An 18,191-nucleotide genomic window follows, 5' to 3' on the forward strand; every position below is an offset into this window, starting at 1 on the left:
ATTGAACCCTTTAGAAGTGAGACTCTGCCTTCCTGTATCATCTTAGGCTGCAAAACTAAAAAACCTCATCTCTTTCACCACAACAGACAAGAATCACTAAGCAGGATAAGTCAATACAGTAACAAATACAGTTCATATGTGCCTGATTAACCCAAGAGAAACTGATCTCATTTTGCTCTGCTATTATAATTCTTCATCTTTATGAACAGGGCATACTGACCAAGCTTAAGTCTTGAACTGTCCCAGGATTTCAACTTGGGCTCTTATTTAGAATTCATGCATGCAAAGAGCTTGGGCACGACCAGATGACTGTGTCCTCATTTGAACTGAGCTGGTACAGGGTTTCAGTCAAAAGCCACGATTCCAAAACTCAAGGTGTAACACAGTACATTTTGAAATGAGATACACTCTCGGTGCAACACAAGTGGGATGAGTCAGAAAAAGCCTTGGCCCTCACATACCATTTCTCCTATTTGTATCATATTTCTTAAGAAAACAAGAAAAATCTCATGAGTCTTCACCGAAAGTTCATGCTGTTTCAAAGCATTATTAAATACATGTTTTTACAAAATGGAGCAAAGTGTTTCTATAGGTGTGTGTTTTGCTGGTGCATTAAACTGTTAATTCAAAATGTTGGTTTGTCTCTTACCACATGGTTTTAAGAAAAGCCTAGATCACCTGAAATATATTAAAATGCCAGAATATTTGGGGAAATTAAGAAGCTTCTCGTGAACAATTATAGTAAAGGCTGGCTGTTGACAAGTTCTGGAGCAGCGAGTTACCCAGTGTGTCCCAGAACCGTGGCATGGTGCAGGGGTCCTCTTCCTTTCATGTCCCTGATGTTCACATTGGCCCCGTTCTGCAGTAAGAATTCACAAGTAACCAACGACCCCTACAGAATCAAAGCAAAAAAACAATTCAGCACCAGATCTCCAGAATCAGAGCCAAACCCATTCTGCCTTCTCAGCACCAAGTCATGTGGGAAAGGAAACAAAAGGGATTTGCTTCCATACCAAACTGAAACACTACCAGGTTATATAATTCCCAAGCATTAACAGGAAAAAGAAAATTGCACATTGTAAAGACAACTTCAGCATCACATGATCATTCATTAGCAAAGCAAGCAGTTCAAAAGGAACAGTGACACAGAAATATCCCTATTATTCCCCTTCCCCTCCTCCCACGTCACGTATGTGTATCTCATACCCCTCGCACTGCCTGAATGAGGGGTGTTGCTTTGTTTTCTTCCACATTGACCCAGTTCACTTCAGCTCCATGCGCCAATGCTTCTGCCATATCAGGGAGATTCTTCTCAAAGGCAGCCCGATACAGCTGCCATCCTGGACTAGGCTGTTTGGAGTCACAGAACACAGAAGACTCTTGCTTCTCTCCTTCTGAAAAGAAAAAAAAAATGTTAATCTAATCCCTGTTTTTATAAGGTACCTCCTGGAATTCTGGCCAAAAATGTCATTTCTCTGGCACAAGGTAGCCCCCGCTTTGCAGAATGCTGTGCATTGCTGCCGCTCCGCCAGACGTCACAGATGCCTTTGGCTTGTTCCAGCATTCACGCATGGCCACTTCACAGAATTATTACTGCCCAGAAAACATTCTCACCACACTACTGGCACATACGAATATCCTTCAATTTACATATCCCACAGAATTTTTAAGAAATTATTTTAGGTTAGATATGTGTTTTAGCCTATACCGTGAGACAAGAATAAAACTGATTTCCTGCAGAGATGCAGTCGTACAAATACAACATTATCTGCAACAGCTTGATACACCTGACCTAATTTTCATTGAAAGATACCATTGTCATTTACCAATTACTAGCTGTGGCTATAATATTTCGGACTAAAGCATAATCTTTCTTTTCATCTCAATAAGAGTTACACAGAGTGAAGTCCAGGAGATAAAGACACTTATATACAAGCTTTCATGAGTTACAACTTCATAAGAGTATCTACAACACAGTCAAAGAAAGGACCCAAGCCACGTGCTGCTTGCCTACACATCACAGCTGCGAACTACTGGATTTAAAACATACTTCAGAAGTGTGCATTGATGGAGAAGAATAAGTTTGCTTTAGAAACACATGTTTTGGATGTTTTGACAAGCCATACTCAATATATCTGTCAGACCAGGATGCTAGTATTAGATAGGAAGGTATTCCCCATCAATCAATTTATAAAACTTTGAGTAAAGAGGGGGTAATGTTTAAAGACATGGTCAATTCCACTTGAGTAGAAAACAGAAAAGTTAAGCAAGCATGTTCAAGTAATACATAAAAGCCCACTATCTGTAACTTAACAGGAATACCATCTGCAAGGATTTAACTATTTATAAAAGGATCATGCGTATCTATGGAGGCTTGTCTGTATCAAAATGCAGCATTGCTTTATCTGAAAAAACAAACACACACAACAAACCCCAAAGTTCTGGCACCGTATCACCTGACTGGAAAAAACATAGTTCTCTGCGTTCACTTAGAAGGATTCAATGTAATTCTCACTAACATGCCTGGAAGAGAAAAAGGTCACTTGCCCAATTATTACCCTTGTTAAAAATGTTTCAGCCCAGCAGGGCAGAAGAGACATTAATTGTATCACCAAGTACTAATCCCTTTTACAAGAGCAAGCCTAACGCACCTGGTTCATACAAGCTGTTAGCTGATATAGTAGAGACAAGGTGTTCTCTGCTGTCATCAGCACTCTGCTGGATCCCACTGTCACTGCTTCGTACTGTTTTGGGGAGAAACTGCAATTACTACGCAGACTGTTAAGTTGCCTACTCTTCACAAATACCATGATAATAAAGCAAGCTCTTATACTTGGTCCTGAATACATTTTTTTTTTTTTTGATGACTAGTAAGTATTCAATATTCTTAACATAACCATAGAAAAAGATGAAGTCACATATTGCAACCATAAGATTTATAATAATAAATGTCAAATATTAGAAAGGGAAAGATCAGGATAAGTAAAAAAGCTTAAATTATTTCATGAAAATACTAAGCGATGCAGTAGCCTGGAGACAATGGATTAAATGCAGGGAAATGGCCACAACACATAATGGATCACTATGCAAATACTGAACATGCCATAGCTGTAGTACTTACTACTACGTAGTTTTGAAGAGGTATCAAAGTAGGAGAAGAGTGAATCTAGTTCATCAGGACAGAACAGAGACTCCCGCCTCGCCTCGTCGCTACTTACAGCAACCGCTGGGACATGCAAGTTAGCAAAGCACAAAGCAGGCAGTAAGGAAGGGATAGGGCAGGAAAGAACGTTATCGGAAAAATTAAGAAGGATGAAAATACGGAGGAAAGAAGGTGGTTAATAATGTTTCTGAATGATAAGCACCCCCACTCCAAATTGTTCCCCACCTAAAAACGCACTTCTCTGAACAAGTCTTTGCTCCCCTGTACTTCTGAACTAGGTTACGACCCATTAAAATACAAATTCCAATTTCTCTGCATGAGGCAGAAAATCAATTAATACAAAAATATGTTACTTTAAAAAGAACATGTGTAATAGAGCTGAGGAGAGAAGTGTGTAAATACCTTTTTGGGATGCTGCACCTTGCTCCCCTGCCAGAAGGGATTTTTCAGGGACACTGTGCCTTTTCTCTTCATGACTTGGAGGCAACACTTTTGTTCCAGATTCAAGCGGAGATACTGAGGCAGGCTGCTTCTCTACAAACTTCCTTTCCACATATTTTGCTCTGATGTATGCCTCCTTCTCCTGCCTGTCATATACAAAATCCCTCGAGTTAGTAAGCTAATATTGTAAAATTCTAATTTACTAAAGAACATCCATTTCATAGTAAAGCCAGCAACCAAAACTGTAGTTTGGCATTGCACATAACAGACACTTATGGCATACTTTCAGAAAGATGAAGAGTACACTCTTTCTGGATTCTTTATTAAATTTTGCATAAGTCTCAAAAGACAGTAATTTTGTTGGGTTCATATATGTATATTTTCTTTCAGGCAGAGACTTTAGAAAATAGACGTGGAGGAAATAAGCATTAGCTACTGCATGTTACTTAGAATAGACTATTTTAGTCAGAAAGGAACCTACAACCACCATCTAGTCCCGCTGCCACTTCTTAGTGTTAATATTATTTGTTTATACATGTTTTGCATTGTTAGTAACCAATTAATATAGCATATATTTAGTTTCTTAGAGAAATATAAATCACAACACTTGTTAAAAGAACATCGGGACTGCACAAGAGACCCATAACAAAAATAAGCCTCAGGCACAGCCACCAGTTCCATAATGCATAATATTTTTTCTTGTAACCTTAGGTTCTCATCTTACGACACATGCACAGCAATTGTAACTAACTGGAAGGGGTGATAAACGTATTACTATTGAAACTGCTAAAAAGCAGTTACCACTAGAACGAATATCTAGCAAATCTGTATTGTTTATACTATTATAATTGTCTCCACGCTGCCAACACTTTATAAAGTACTGTTTTCTATACTGTAAAACTGCCTGACAGCAAGCAGTACCTAACTGGAAAGCTGGTAAAAAATAAAATTAAAAGACATCTTATACAGCAGAACTAAACATTAGGAAACTACCTTCAAAGGCAGAGAGCATCAGAGCATCAGAGAAATGGAAGAGAGCAGAACAGTCATCAGGCGGTTGCTGTAAAGCAGCAGAACTCATGTACAACGTAGGCAGAAAGAAAAGAGCATTCTGGGGATCAGGGAACAAAAGTCAAACTGGAGAACAAAGTCACCGTAAACAAAAGGCAGAGCCCCAGACTCCTGCCCGGGGCACTCACGAACCAACAAGAGCTGAGGTGGTCCAAAGCAGACAGGGAACAAAATCAACATGTCCATGGTGATGAGAAAGCAGGATGCTCTAGAGGCATCAGCGAAGGAGGGAGTGACATCAGAAAAAGAACAAGTGAAGCCAAGAAGGACCAACAGCAGGAATACCCAAATAAAGACAGCAAGTGAGAAATGGGGGAGAGCAAAACATACTGCTGTAGGGGAAACAAAGTGTAAAACCAAGGAATATTACAGAGTTAAGTGGCAGCATCTTTTACAGCTGGAGGCTGACAGAAGCAGCAAGTAAAGGAAGAGGCACTGCTAGTAAATGACTACCTTTGGCTTCCAGGTTGTGGCTTCTTTGCTCCCACTTTTTCCAGCTTCGCTTCATATATTCTATTTATAACATCATTTCCCAATTCACACATAAGCTATGAAGCAAAATAAATAAATTCAAATACAGTTGCAAAAGGCTTTATCTACTTAATTAGTTGTTTCGACCCTCAGCCTATTTTTAGAACTTGGTAAAAAAGGACACTTACAAAAATAAGCATGAGTTTATATCACGATAATGAAACAACCAGTGTATAGAGAGACTGAATTCCAATTTCTGTCTACTGAAAAAGATCAAAGAATAAAACCAGCCTGCAGATAACACTTTAAGGAGAATCTGGCCCATGAAGTCCAACTAACTGATGGCAATAAACAGACTTCTAACACCAGCTAGAATGTTCAGCTCTGGTATTTACACAAACAGGACAAGGGGTGTAGTTTTTAGGTTTTTTTTTTGTTTCCTCAGCATGAACACATTGATATTGAAACTATTGAAGGTTAAACCACAAGCAAAACACCCCTGCTCACATTGTCTCTTGGTTGTTCAGAACAGAGAAGCAACATCTAAGCACTAGAACATCACAGCTAGAAACAAACGCTTTGCATCAGTTACCCAGTTGCACACACGCATCATGTGTGAGTTCCTATTTTGGTATTTCAATATCACATGATTTTCATAACCATGGTTCAAGACAGAATTCTGGCACATAAATAGCACATGAGCAACCGCATGAATGCATGAATGCTCTCCTGTAAGCCAGCAGGAGTATGAAACCAAGATCTCACCATTAGAGCTGGCAATTAAATTCTGAAGTATGATCATGATTCCAAAATATGTTCACTTCCCCATTTTTTCAGCCCATTATTGGTCTGTAAACAGAATTCCCTTTTTATATGCTGAAAGTATCAGATGACACTTACTACTCAAAGCACGTTTGTGAACCTGAAAGCATCATAAGTTGTTCTGACAAGTCTGTACCAAGAATGACTGCTGCTACTGCGCATATTATAAGAAAGTGTGAATAAAAAAAACTCAACACACAACTATAAACACATTCTACTCAAAAGTGCAAGACATGCACTCAGTACTAATGCAAGTGTTTCTGCATTGAACTTCCTGGTGCAGAGGCTTTAGAAAAACAATTTAAGTACCAAATAGAAACTTGTTTCAAAAATACCTTCAGAAGTTCAGGTTCCCATGAATCCAGCGTTAAAGATCTTACTTTTGAGAAGTGGACTCCCAAGCTCCTAAACAGCATGGAAACAAAAGAAGTTTAACCTGTAACTGCATGCTGTCTTACCTCAGACAGCTTTACCATTGATTTTTACAAACAATGGTCTCTGATCTTGCTTCAATATACATTTGAAGACAGTAACAACACCCTTACTAATTAAGTCAACGCACAAATCCAATATGGTCCAGAAGAGTTCCCCAACCTGTGTATCCCAGAGCACTCGATGCACAGTGTGATTCCCAGGTTGATACTGGCCCAGCGAGGATCTGCCAGCCCGCAGTCGCAGCAGGCAGCGTTACCAGGAATACACTGAACTCGCTGCAGAGCACTTTCTCCCTTTAACGACTTCTCTTTTGTCTCACTGCCAGATTCTAGGCTTCCAGTAGAAGGGGATGATTTCTTTTCCTGTTTCTAACAGAGAAAAAAACCAAACAAGACACACACTAAATTAAAGAAACAAAAGTTCTACAGATACTGACTGTGCACTAGAATCCTAGGAAAGTAACTTCTGCATTTAAGGGCAAGGAAAGCCACAGAACTGCAAAAGTATTTAGCTTCATGGAAGAAATAACAGACCCAATAATTCTATGAATTTTAATCACACCACAGAAAAATCTCATCAAAACATATGGGCCAAAGTAACATTAGTAAGATGGAGGGGCAGATATTAATAGATTGGATATAAATCATAACTTTCAAAATTTCATTGCAATTCCACCGGAAGACAAGAGATGGTTTTTCCCTTCCCCTTTCATAAAAAGAGGGTTTATTTATTTTTAATTTTCAGGATCTAAAGGGAAGTTTGGTGTGTGTTTGGTTTTCAAACTCACCTCAGATTCATCCCCTTTCTCTCTATATGCTGTAGCAATACTGGTCTGAACAGCCTTAATCCACGCCTGCCGCAGCTTTTCCGAGTCGGCCTGAAGCATGCAGCTTCTGTGACAAACCACACGCGTACTCAGATCAAGAGAATCACCAAGGAGCTAACATCAAACAATATATTGCTCAATGAAATACAGACCCTTGAAAAAGCTTCTTGCTATCACTTGAAGCATATTGTTTAGTAGGCATCTTATAAACCCATTCATTTTGAGATAACAAATCAGCTGATCCTTTATGAATTGCAAACTCCTTGTTTCAAAACTATCTGCAGGTAATGCTAAAACGTATAGCTATGACTCTTCAAATAACCCAGAAGTACGGCTTCGCTTCCTATTTGCTTTCTTCTCTTTTTCCAAATCTTTCATTTTTATATCCTCACATGCAATTTACCTCCATGACTAATTACACAAGATACTAGTATCAGTCCTTGAAAACATCATTTAATTCACTGAGATCAAGAGGAAATTATTTTAAAGATCTCTGACAAAGAATTAACTATTTTTCACAGCAACAGTCAAAGGTCCTGAAGTATAAAACCGCTCCAATACGTATAGGCTGAAAGAGCATAGGCAAGCAGGAGCAAAATGCATGTTAAAACTGAACCACAAGCAAGGATGCAAACATTCGGACAGCAATCTGTTAAGAAGAGAACCATAAGTAGGAGTGGGGAATATAGGTAACATCCAAACCGAAAAGCAGGTTGACCTTATATCAAAAATTTAAATATGGTCACATCTCAAAACCATTAACAAGCAATCCACATCCTGCGCCCTGGCTGCAGCAGGACTGCCATATTTCTCCAAATACAACCAACACACGGCATTGCTAGAGCTGAAAAACATTTTTATCTGGTAGTTTCGTTCAGGGCATTCTAAAATGTAATTTACCACTACTGAGATGACAGCTTATTAATGTTTCTCTCTCATTACACCAGTCAGAAATCTGGAGACACTGAGATCTGTTTTCTACATTACTAAGCAGCTTGATGGTATCAGCTACTAAGCCACAACAGCTCCACTACCACAAGCCCTTTATGCTTAAAGCACAAGAATGCATGTTTGCTTTAATGACAGAAGTTAACTAAATACTAGGAATACTTCTCACAGCATCACTTACTCTTGGGCAAAATCTCAGAGAACAGAATTGTTCAGATACTTTTCCTGTTTTGCTCTATCCCAAGAGAAATGTTAATCTTGCATTTCAAGACAACTGAATGTTTTACTTTAAAACAAACATGCTCCATCACTTCTTACTTTGTTGGAGAAACCACCTCAAAACAGAAACGTCTTTCTATGTCTTCACAGTGTTTAACTGTACAAAGCCGCAAATCTTCAACAACTACCGTGGGATTATCCTAAGAGACAAAAATTAACAAAACAAGTGACATAAAGGAAAGATAATAAAGTTGCTAATAATCCCAAATTATTGATAATTTAATTCTATTGGCTGACAAAGTTAAACACAAACGCTCACAGACCAGCACAGGGATTAGTTCCCTGCCAGCAAGTCTGTCCAGCCTTTTGGACCAACAACTTTCAGGGCTCTTCATAAATGTTCCCTGCAAAAAGCTAACAAAACCCACAGCAAATTAAGTGTGTGCTTATGTGCCACAGTGCAGGAATCTCAAAATCTGTAAGCGCAGCTCTTAGTCTCAGTTTACAAAAGGAGAAATGAATTTAGAAAAGGTTGTTCAGGAGCAGCCAGGATGCCAATGACAACGCTGCTTCTCCTGCCCCAGTCGATCAGGAAAACCCAGGAAAACCGTTACCCGCACCCCAAACTACCCCGACAGAGTTTTTGGCACCCACCTTAAACTTCTTCTGGTACACAAGTTGGTTATTTTGTATTGAGAACCAGCGCCTATTCAAACAAAGAGACATCCACAGAACAGGTAACTGATTTTACAGTGCTTGTGTACTGACACAAGCCCCACAGAGGGGCTGTGTGACAGAATTCACAAAAGTAATGCTGCGGTCAGTTGTGGCAAGGGCTTCATGAGAAGAACGAAAAAAGGGAAAGCAGAGACAAAACGGAAGAGAAAGCAAGGTTCAAATAATTTGAGTCCTAAACAAACACATTCATGTTATGCAACATTAGTTAAGCTACCACACAAAACATTTTCATTGCAAAAAACACATTTATTTTGGTATTTTAGCAGCAAGCTACAATTTTAACTAATTGTTTGATAACACAAATTTGAATAGCTTGAATAACAAAAATACTATTTAAGCTACTCACTCCTGAAATGCTGTTGAGAGTAAAAACTAAGAAATAATTTACTAAGGCACAAAAAATGCTACAGCATTGCTACCCCACGTAGGTTTAGTGTCTTTCTATATTGGGCATTTCCTAAAATTTTAGATGCTGAAATTAAAAGATTGCATACAAAACCAAAGCAAAACCAAGGAAAACCTCTTAAGCAGGACTTAAGCCTCAGCTTTGTAGAAAAAATATCGAATAGAAGATTTAATGAAGGCATCCTCTGAACTGCATCCTTCCTTGTCAAACTCACTGGTCAGACAGGACACAATTCACAGAGAATGGAATGATCACTTGTATTTTGGAAAAAACACGGGAGGCTCAAATCTCCAACAACTGCATTTTATCAGAACACTGAATATTAAAAAACCAAACAAACAGACCAGCAAATATAACCATCCCTTTCTAGCTCTTCTGGGGATGCACACAATAAAAGCCAACCAACCATCACTGGTTTTGAGCTGACAAAAATAAAGGGAATGTAAAAATAATTCAGTCCTGCAGTGAAATTTACACTTTTTTTTTCTTGTTCAGGCTTATAATGAGAACCTGCATTTATTGTAGCACGTTTCCTCCATTACCTCAAATACCCCACTTACACAACACATCACTTTTTTCCTACCTATTAGTTTGAATGGTAACAGAATAAGAAATACTGTATTGCAACGTATCTTGTTATTCTCCACAGACTGTTGGACTTCAAGCTACAGTTTACTATAATTAGTAACAAGAGGGCTCCATAGATTTATTCAACCATCACAAGCCATTCATTAAAAGAAGCACACAAAGATTGTTAAGAAAATATAAGATATTAAAAAAGTTAAATTCAAATCAGAAAATCTAGTATTTGTTAGAAAAGTTAGCACTTCATAGACAGAGGAGATTCTACCTTTTAACAATTAATCTTTTCAAATGTTGTGCAGATATATTTAATTTTAAAAGCAACAACAGGATCTCCTTTTAATATTGAATTTCCAACACAATAACAGTCATCTTTTTGGGTTAAGATAATTGAACACAATAATGCAAAAAGTTGTGCTTTTTAGGTTTATTAACAGCAGTAGTTCTGGTCGCTGCTTTTTAAAAGGTATCACTTTTACCACCTATTTAAAAAAACCAACACAGATGCAGTAACTAAATCTCAAATACAAGCATAAGGCAGGTTATTGCTAATATTTAAATAGGCAACTCAACAAAAAAGCAGACTAGAAAAGGAAAATAAACTCAGGCTTTTTAATGTGCTTTTTTTGAACATAACACCAATAGAAACACATGAAAAGCACTGCCTATGTGGTGGAGGAATAAAAATGCAGCACTGTCCCAAGATAACATGCAATGGAGCAAATCCTAAGAATGGCTTTAGGTAGTGTGATTAACTTCACTAATGCAATGCTTCATTTGTTCTATGGCTAAATATTTAGTGGGTCACTACAGTGAATAAGCTCCAATCTGATCAACTGGATAGAAGTTTGCACAAATTGTACAACAGATTCATGTTATCTTCAAAGTCTAGTCTAGAAGTTTTCAAAGTATTCCAGCCACTTTGTTTTTTCCTAGCAGAGAAACTAAATGTGTTTAAGAGAACCTTCCGGTCCAGCAAAAAGCGTGAAGTTTGATTTCTTCTCTTTAAAGAAAATTTTATTGAACAAAATTGATAATTTAAAATTTAGTATAACTTGTAGATCACACTTTTGAAGCAGATGTCGATGGAAAATAAAGTTAATACACATTGTATGCTTAAAAACATAAAAGTGGCAGCCTCTCTAATGACACACCACAGCAGTTTTGTTCTGGCTAAAAACTATAAAAGCTTTATCAATTATTTAAAATAAATTCTACTCATTACTGTAAGAAACAGACTACTGGGGATTTACAGCTGTGACAGCCAGGAAACTGAGGTACAACATCTGTACTGAAGGTGCTATTACAGGATACTCCATATCTATCCTGTTTAAGAATTCATGTTCATAAACCTTTGGGCAACATGTGTGCAGTAAGTACCCAGTGTTACCAGAGTTGCTTCAAATGTGTTGTTCTGTCAGAAACAAGAGAGCAACGCGCTGAAGGAGAAAACACACTCGGGAAAATCTTAACAGGAATTTGCACTGCTCCACTGGCTACTGATTAAATGTAGCTGTCTGGGCTTCGAAACTGAATGCTTTCCATCATTTATACCTACACAATTCAAAAAGTATTTGTTAAATAGGAAACAAAATTCATGGAAAAACATTTCAAATTCCTGAGAACTGAGAGAAGTAATAAAATTAAATCGAGTTTTACATGAAAATTTGAATCATGCTTAATTGATTTTCAAAAGGAAACAGTTTTTTCACTAGTTGCTGTCAGCATGCAAATAAAAGAGAATGATTAAGAATGCACAACATTTAAAAGCTACATCTCTATTTTCAATGCAGTTGATGAGAAAAATCTCACCAACTTCAACTGGAAAAAGTCAAAACACTGATCTTGTACGGTCAGAAGTTTGAGGGCAGAAACTTTGCCTTAATTCCTTTTTAGCTGAAACTAGCTCGATCTTTCTTTTAAAGGTGTTGAGCATCAGGTATACTGGCATCCCAGGCAGAATCCTTCTGTTATTTTCTTAGACTGAGCTGCTTATCCATCCATTGCAAGTAATCAAAATTAAATGCAGGGTTAATGAAGAGCTTTTTGCGTGCCAAAGAAACATTAGGAAGGTATAAAAGAAGCTGTTTGGTACCTGATGTGATCTGGCTTTTTCCTGTCATGTGAAAAAACGGGGTAGGATTAAAACATAAGGGAAAGGAGAAGGAGGAATGAAAAATGCAAAATGAGCAAAATAAGCAAAGAATTAGCATGATCCGAAAATACAGCAGAATTAAAAAGGAAAACATTTAATGCATCCAACCTAAAAACTATTCAGAACATACTGGTGTTTGATAAAGGCTTGTCTCCCTACATGTATTTTTTTCATGCATATCTTTCTTCATGACATGGATTTATTTTCCATTTTAATTTCTAGGAACCAAAACAGCTTTACACCTACTGCTCCACAATAATGAGTGCACCTCACTTCAGCTCCTGATGTCTTCAAGCTGTGTACAATAAGATACTTAATTTACAAACAGACAGACAGACATTCAAAAACTAGGTCTCCATGCCTGTTACTGTAAAACTTTCTAGTGTAGAGAGATAATTTGGATTCCACTACAGTGTGTTATCCAGAACACTCGTGTACATTACAGGCTATACATTTAATCACAAGAAGAGAAGACTGCAAAATCTCCAGCGCTACCAAAACACAGCAGCGCAGAACTGCAAACAGCTCTTGCGGTTTGCTTTGTATCTGCTCAAACACAGCGTCATCCAGAACTACCCCAAGAGCAGGAAACTTCACACAAAAGCCCAAATAACAAAAGGCTTTGGATAATTAAACCCAAGCTACCAGCTGCCCCAGGAAGAAACTATATCATCCTAACAAGAAATTATTTTGGATTGGAAACAAGCAAAGAGATTTGCCCCTGTTCAAAGCGCTGCATTTACACAGTTTTGATTTTGTTCTTCCTCAGCAAACAGACTTTTCCCAGGATAATCCGCTCTGGTTTCCATGGATTCATGGACCAAGACATGCACACAGAAGCACCACAATTATCTAATTTGTCAGCTAGGATCACACTGATGTGTCTCAAACCCAGAAAAATCCATGTACTTCCTTTTATATTCTTAATGCTGGCAAGAATGCACTAATAGCAGTAATTGCAATGATTTCTGATGCTTTTAATTCAGTCATAAAGGAGTACTTTAGGAGGCCCAGAGCCATCAAAATACCAACTGATACTAACAGAGGAAAAAAGAGAAGCTACAGTTTTAAATACATATTAAAACTGACAGTGAACTCAGCAGTTAACAAGGAACATCAGTGCTCTTGCCCTTGGTTCAGAACATCAGGAAACTCCAGTATTCCTTTCTAGGGAAATTCTTCTGGGTTGTTTTTTTTCAGCTGATGTTCTACCCACCTCCCCCAAAGATGGACAAATAGTGGAGTAGCAACCTGCCTGTCTGGTAATCACTCCGACAGTATCTCATCTGTTCTGAGGTCTCAACTTCAGCTCTGAATTCCCTCATATAAAATACATCATTCCCTAAATGTTTTCCCATTTGCTATTTCATTGTACATGTTTACACACAAAACAATTTAATGCAATGACACAGTCCTTTCTTGTACTCTAGTGACTGGAAGAACACCTCTAATATATGGTAAACTCTAATCGTTATCTCCCTGAAGCCGAAGCTACAATACTGCATAAGTAAATCATTCCGTCAGTGGGAAGAGGAAGTGGCAAGTGGCAATGACCACTTCAGTCCCTACAACATTGCAAGCAATCACAAATGTCTTCAGAAATAAAAATACTTGTTTTTATTAAAACATGAGAAATTGGACTAGATTCAAAGAGCAATAGTTATTTTAAGGTCTCATATTTTTAAGTATGATAATAGTGGTAGTAGTTTCACAACAGTTAGTAATAGTTTGTGAATATGTGAAGTACAAATTAAAATGATTGATTCAATTTCTAAACAGTGTTTATAGAGGGGACAACCAATGCTATTGTCTGCCTAATTCCAAAACATCAAACTAGCCTATCACAGTGAGATAAATAATCAAGAATCTAAGATTAAGAAAGGTTACACGTTTAGCTTTATTTACAAGTCCTGTGACAAACAGAAGAAAAAAGCTATATATAAATATAAAATATAGGTTTTATATATAGCAAATAGAAATTATATCGTAAATGTAGCTAGTTCTGACTCACTGAGCTGTTTGTCTCTCTTAAATAACCCATTGTTTGGATACGTTTATTACATATGTTCAAACCTGTAACTTAACCTGAAACAATGTCATTGTGTATCTCAATTTAATGATGAATTCCCCATATTTATTGTGTGTCCATTTAAATTTCCAAGACACAGAAATTAGTTTTAATTGAATCCTACTCCTTGAACACCTTGAGCTAAAATACGTGTACAGTATTAATAGGTATGAAGCCATGTGGAAAAAACATCTTTTTCAGCGACATGCCAACAGTCCTGTCCTGCTCCCCACTGCCGCCCCCAGCCAGCAAAGCCTTTGTGCCGTCCCACAGAAGAACCCAGCGAGGGAGTCAGAGTTTTGCCTTTGGTCACGTAGCAAGAGGCTGCAGACTGGCTTGTGAAAACGACCCTCTCAGTCCCTTGAGAAGCCAATAAAGGATGATCTCCTGCCCTGCCGCTGCGGGCTTTTCTTAGTGTGCTTACACAAGGATTTTACTCCAGACCAGGAATGTGCTTTTGAAGCGTTATCTCCCAGTTTTCTCCCTTCACCGTCCTTTCATGCCTCACAGATTTGTCTTGGAAAACTCCAAATTCTGCTTGGATGAAACTAACCCAGAAGGTACTTTACAATTACAGACGGATAATCAGACCAGAGGACCAGACTAGAATGAGTCCAAAGCAAAATTTCTCATGCTAGTTGCCCATGGCTTGCTAATAGATAAGTCTTATTGACACCAGCAGCCCTTGAATCAGCCTACACTACAGATTTAAGCGAAGCAATCTCAGTTTGTTACAGACTTGTGATGTTCCACAATGCTCCAAGAATTATGGAATAATTAAGGTTGGAAGGGACCACACACATTCTGGCTTTTGAAACAGAGCAAATAGTTTAACAAGCACAGCTGCAAAAATCAGAGCATAAGACAGTATGCTCCAGTATAATATTTCATTGAAAAAAGTGTACACCCTTGGAACTGCAAAAGAAATCCTGTTCAGTGAGAAAAACATTTAAACGATAGTAAAATATATGTTAAAGTGACAGGGCTAAAAATATATTTTGAATTCCAAGCAGGACCATCAAAACTACTATGCAGAAGTCACTGCCCAAGACAGGAGTTGTAAAGGGTAACAATTACACACTTATCTTTCAGGAAAAATACCTCAAGTCCTTGAGTCCTCCACTGCGTTTCCCTGCTTCCAACAGCCAGACAACTTCCAGCTTACTTTGACCTCTAACACTTATTTTCCCAGCATATGCATTTACATAGCTTATTGCATACAACCATAAGGATTGCTCTTTTTCAACCCCAAAGTAAGGCTAAAATGCAATTACAGAGACAGAGTGCACACAGCCAAACAAGCTTTCCATCCATAGAACTTCTCCAGACTTTAAGATACACACTTAGAAAAAGGTTTGCAAACAACTAGGACAAGAAATAAGGAAAAACGGCTTTGAAGTGTCATCTCTACGTTAATTAACAAAGTCGTCCAAGTGCTCTGTCCAAATTGTGGAATCAGTGAGTTGCAAAGGTTATGAGTCAGATCAGAACTCAGCTTAACAAGCAGTATCTTAACAAGTTAGTAAACAAAGGTTCCGAAAAATTACCTGTTCCAAGTCTTGAAGGCATTGCTGGCTCGCTTAAATAGATAACCCTCCATAACAATACCATTGGCTGCATCTACATTGTATTCTAGTTTAGTATCATCACTGGAATAATCCTGGTACAAAGGAACAAGAAAAAGACATTGCAGTTTCAAACGACACATCAAATACAGGAAGCATTAATGTAAAAAAGAACTAAAAAAAAAGTTTTGCTTGCAACATTTACTGGTCACAGCACAACTCTTAGCCCCTGACACTCTTTTAAAAAATATTTTCAACACATCAGAATGCTGAAGATTTTTACTTTACCTGCAATACAAAGAGAACTTCTTGCTCAGGCATTGGTGACCTCTATGGCCAAGTAGAGGGCAAACATTACTGATGGAGCATCTGATGCTTCACCTGTCTGCTCAAACAGCCTCATATGCATTGCAAAGAAAGGCAGGAGTAAGGTAAAGGAGCAATGGGAGTTTGGAGTGAAAGCTGAAAAGCAATCGCAGGCTGCTGCAGACACCTGTACAGAGCCAGTTGCGCTTCAGCATTTTCCTCAGCTCTGTCATCTTGACAAGGGAGCTGGTTCAGAACTTACGAGACAAGTAACCAAATAAAGATGATGCCAGCAGTTTTCCCTAAATTAAAACGCTCAGGGTGCTGGCAGTGATGACAAGAGCTAAGCAGTAACTTTTTCCTTCATGATCTCTGACAAGAATATGAAGCTACAAGTAGCACAAGAGAATATACATTTTAATCCATCTAATAACAAATAATAACAGGTAATAACAGTTAATAACAGCTTTACAAATTTTAGAAAGGTTAACAGTGCCAGCAAAGGTAGGGCAGACTATGCAATAAAGCAAAATAATTGCCACATGTATTCATGTCTCATCTGAAAGCCACAGAGCTCAGGGCAGGTGGGAGGCTCCAGCTATTGGGCTGCTTGAAAAAGCACACATGGGATGACACCATTTATCATAAGCTATGTTTAGAGATCTAAATAATATACATGCTATTATTTAATTTCACTGCTAGTAAAATATATCATTAAAAATATTTCTTCCCCTTAACTAGGGCAGAAGAGACATCACTGAAAATTAAGTTTCAGAACCAAACAAACAGGTTAAATATGGAAGATGCAGGATATTTCATAATGTCACTCTCCCATAGCTTCAGCAGGTACTTTTTGTAAACTCCAAACATTAGCTTTGTGTGAAAAGTATGTCTGTAAATCTGTTGTTTATTTTACTCTTTAGTCATTTATCTATACATAGGGGAAAAGAGGCTATACATATATATATATATGTGTATATATATACACATACATATATAAATAGCTTCACAACCAAGACCATTCCATCAGCCCTATGTTACATTCCAGCCTGCACACAACTTTTTTGCCACACTTGATGTTTACTCTTATACATGCAGATGATTTGGTCTAATCCAAGGTTAATGAAACAAGACAGTGAAGTGGTTACAAATATCAAAATGAGTCCTTTATACCCCCAGGCCAGTACAGCAGCAAATTCCAAAAAGTTACTCAGTGTTTCCAGCTATTACCAATGTGAATAGATTAACTAAATTTTAAATGTTAGATCTAGATTTTTGTTAATTCACTGTCAGATTATCAAAGCAAAAGTAAGAGATCCAGAAGAAAATGAAACTGTCATATCACTACCATATACGATCTGAATCAACATATGGGTTGCAAATAAAGGCTCCTCCAAAATCACAAATCCATGCATTATTCAGTATTTAATAACTTTGATTTTCTGCCTGCTTTCTAGATCAGAACATGCTGAACATTAAACATTTAATGTAAGCACAAACACCAAATATCACAGTACAATTTTAACTTGGTATTTCACAATTTATGACATACAAAAAAACATTCTTGAAGTGTTAAAAGTCTTTTTTTTCTTCCTTATCTCTTCAAAGGAAAAAAAAAGACAAAACCCCTATAGGCACAGACTTAGAAATGCTGCTGTCACATTCCCTCCCTCCCCCCAAAAAATGATATATTACTCTAACTTACCAGCTCCCAAACATAATGAAACCTGCTAAAGATTTGCATCTTCCTGCCTCAGTGATGCCTGCAACTCCTTGTCTAGTGAGAGACAACACACATTCCCTCAGCCTTTTCTGTCCAAACTACTGCGTAATCACATTTTCCTCCAGGTTTGGAGAACTGCTGCAGAAAATGCAACTGTCTTTTCCAATGAATCTAGATTTACACTTTGAAGACACATACAAGCATGACAGGAAAACTCCTTTGGATCATCTATCACGCTACACTCTCAGTCCA

The 18,191-nt window shown here is 37.8% G+C and overlaps 1 protein-coding gene across 2 annotated transcripts in view; it reads right to left on the reverse strand.

Moving 5' to 3' along the window:
• ACAP2 (ArfGAP with coiled-coil, ankyrin repeat and PH domains 2) overlaps positions 1 to 18,191 on the reverse strand; it is a 64,543-nt gene that overhangs the window by 10,043 nt on the left and 36,309 nt on the right. Inside the window, exons 10-21 of one of the 2 annotated variants that reach the window (XM_065073919.1) lie at positions 15,893 to 16,005; positions 12,218 to 12,238; positions 9,051 to 9,102; positions 8,496 to 8,596; positions 7,191 to 7,296; positions 6,563 to 6,771; positions 6,304 to 6,373; positions 5,129 to 5,223; positions 3,566 to 3,750; positions 2,652 to 2,744; positions 1,207 to 1,394; positions 783 to 892 (exon numbers count right to left, since the gene is read on the reverse strand). In XM_065073919.1, coding sequence (XP_064929991.1) covers positions 783 to 892; positions 1,207 to 1,394; positions 2,652 to 2,744; positions 3,566 to 3,750; positions 5,129 to 5,223; positions 6,304 to 6,373; positions 6,563 to 6,771; positions 7,191 to 7,296; positions 8,496 to 8,596; positions 9,051 to 9,102; positions 12,218 to 12,238; positions 15,893 to 16,005 — 1,343 coding nt within the window. The remainder of the gene's footprint in view (positions 1 to 782; positions 893 to 1,206; positions 1,395 to 2,651; positions 2,745 to 3,565; positions 3,751 to 5,128; positions 5,224 to 6,303; positions 6,374 to 6,562; positions 6,772 to 7,190; positions 7,297 to 8,495; positions 8,597 to 9,050; positions 9,103 to 12,217; positions 12,239 to 15,892; positions 16,006 to 18,191) is intronic. The other variant, XM_065073920.1, reaches the window with a different exon arrangement.

This window comes from Columba livia, chromosome 9, assembly GCF_036013475.1.
Source record: "Columba livia isolate bColLiv1 breed racing homer chromosome 9, bColLiv1.pat.W.v2, whole genome shotgun sequence".
NCBI lineage: Eukaryota > Metazoa > Chordata > Aves > Columbiformes > Columbidae > Columba > Columba livia.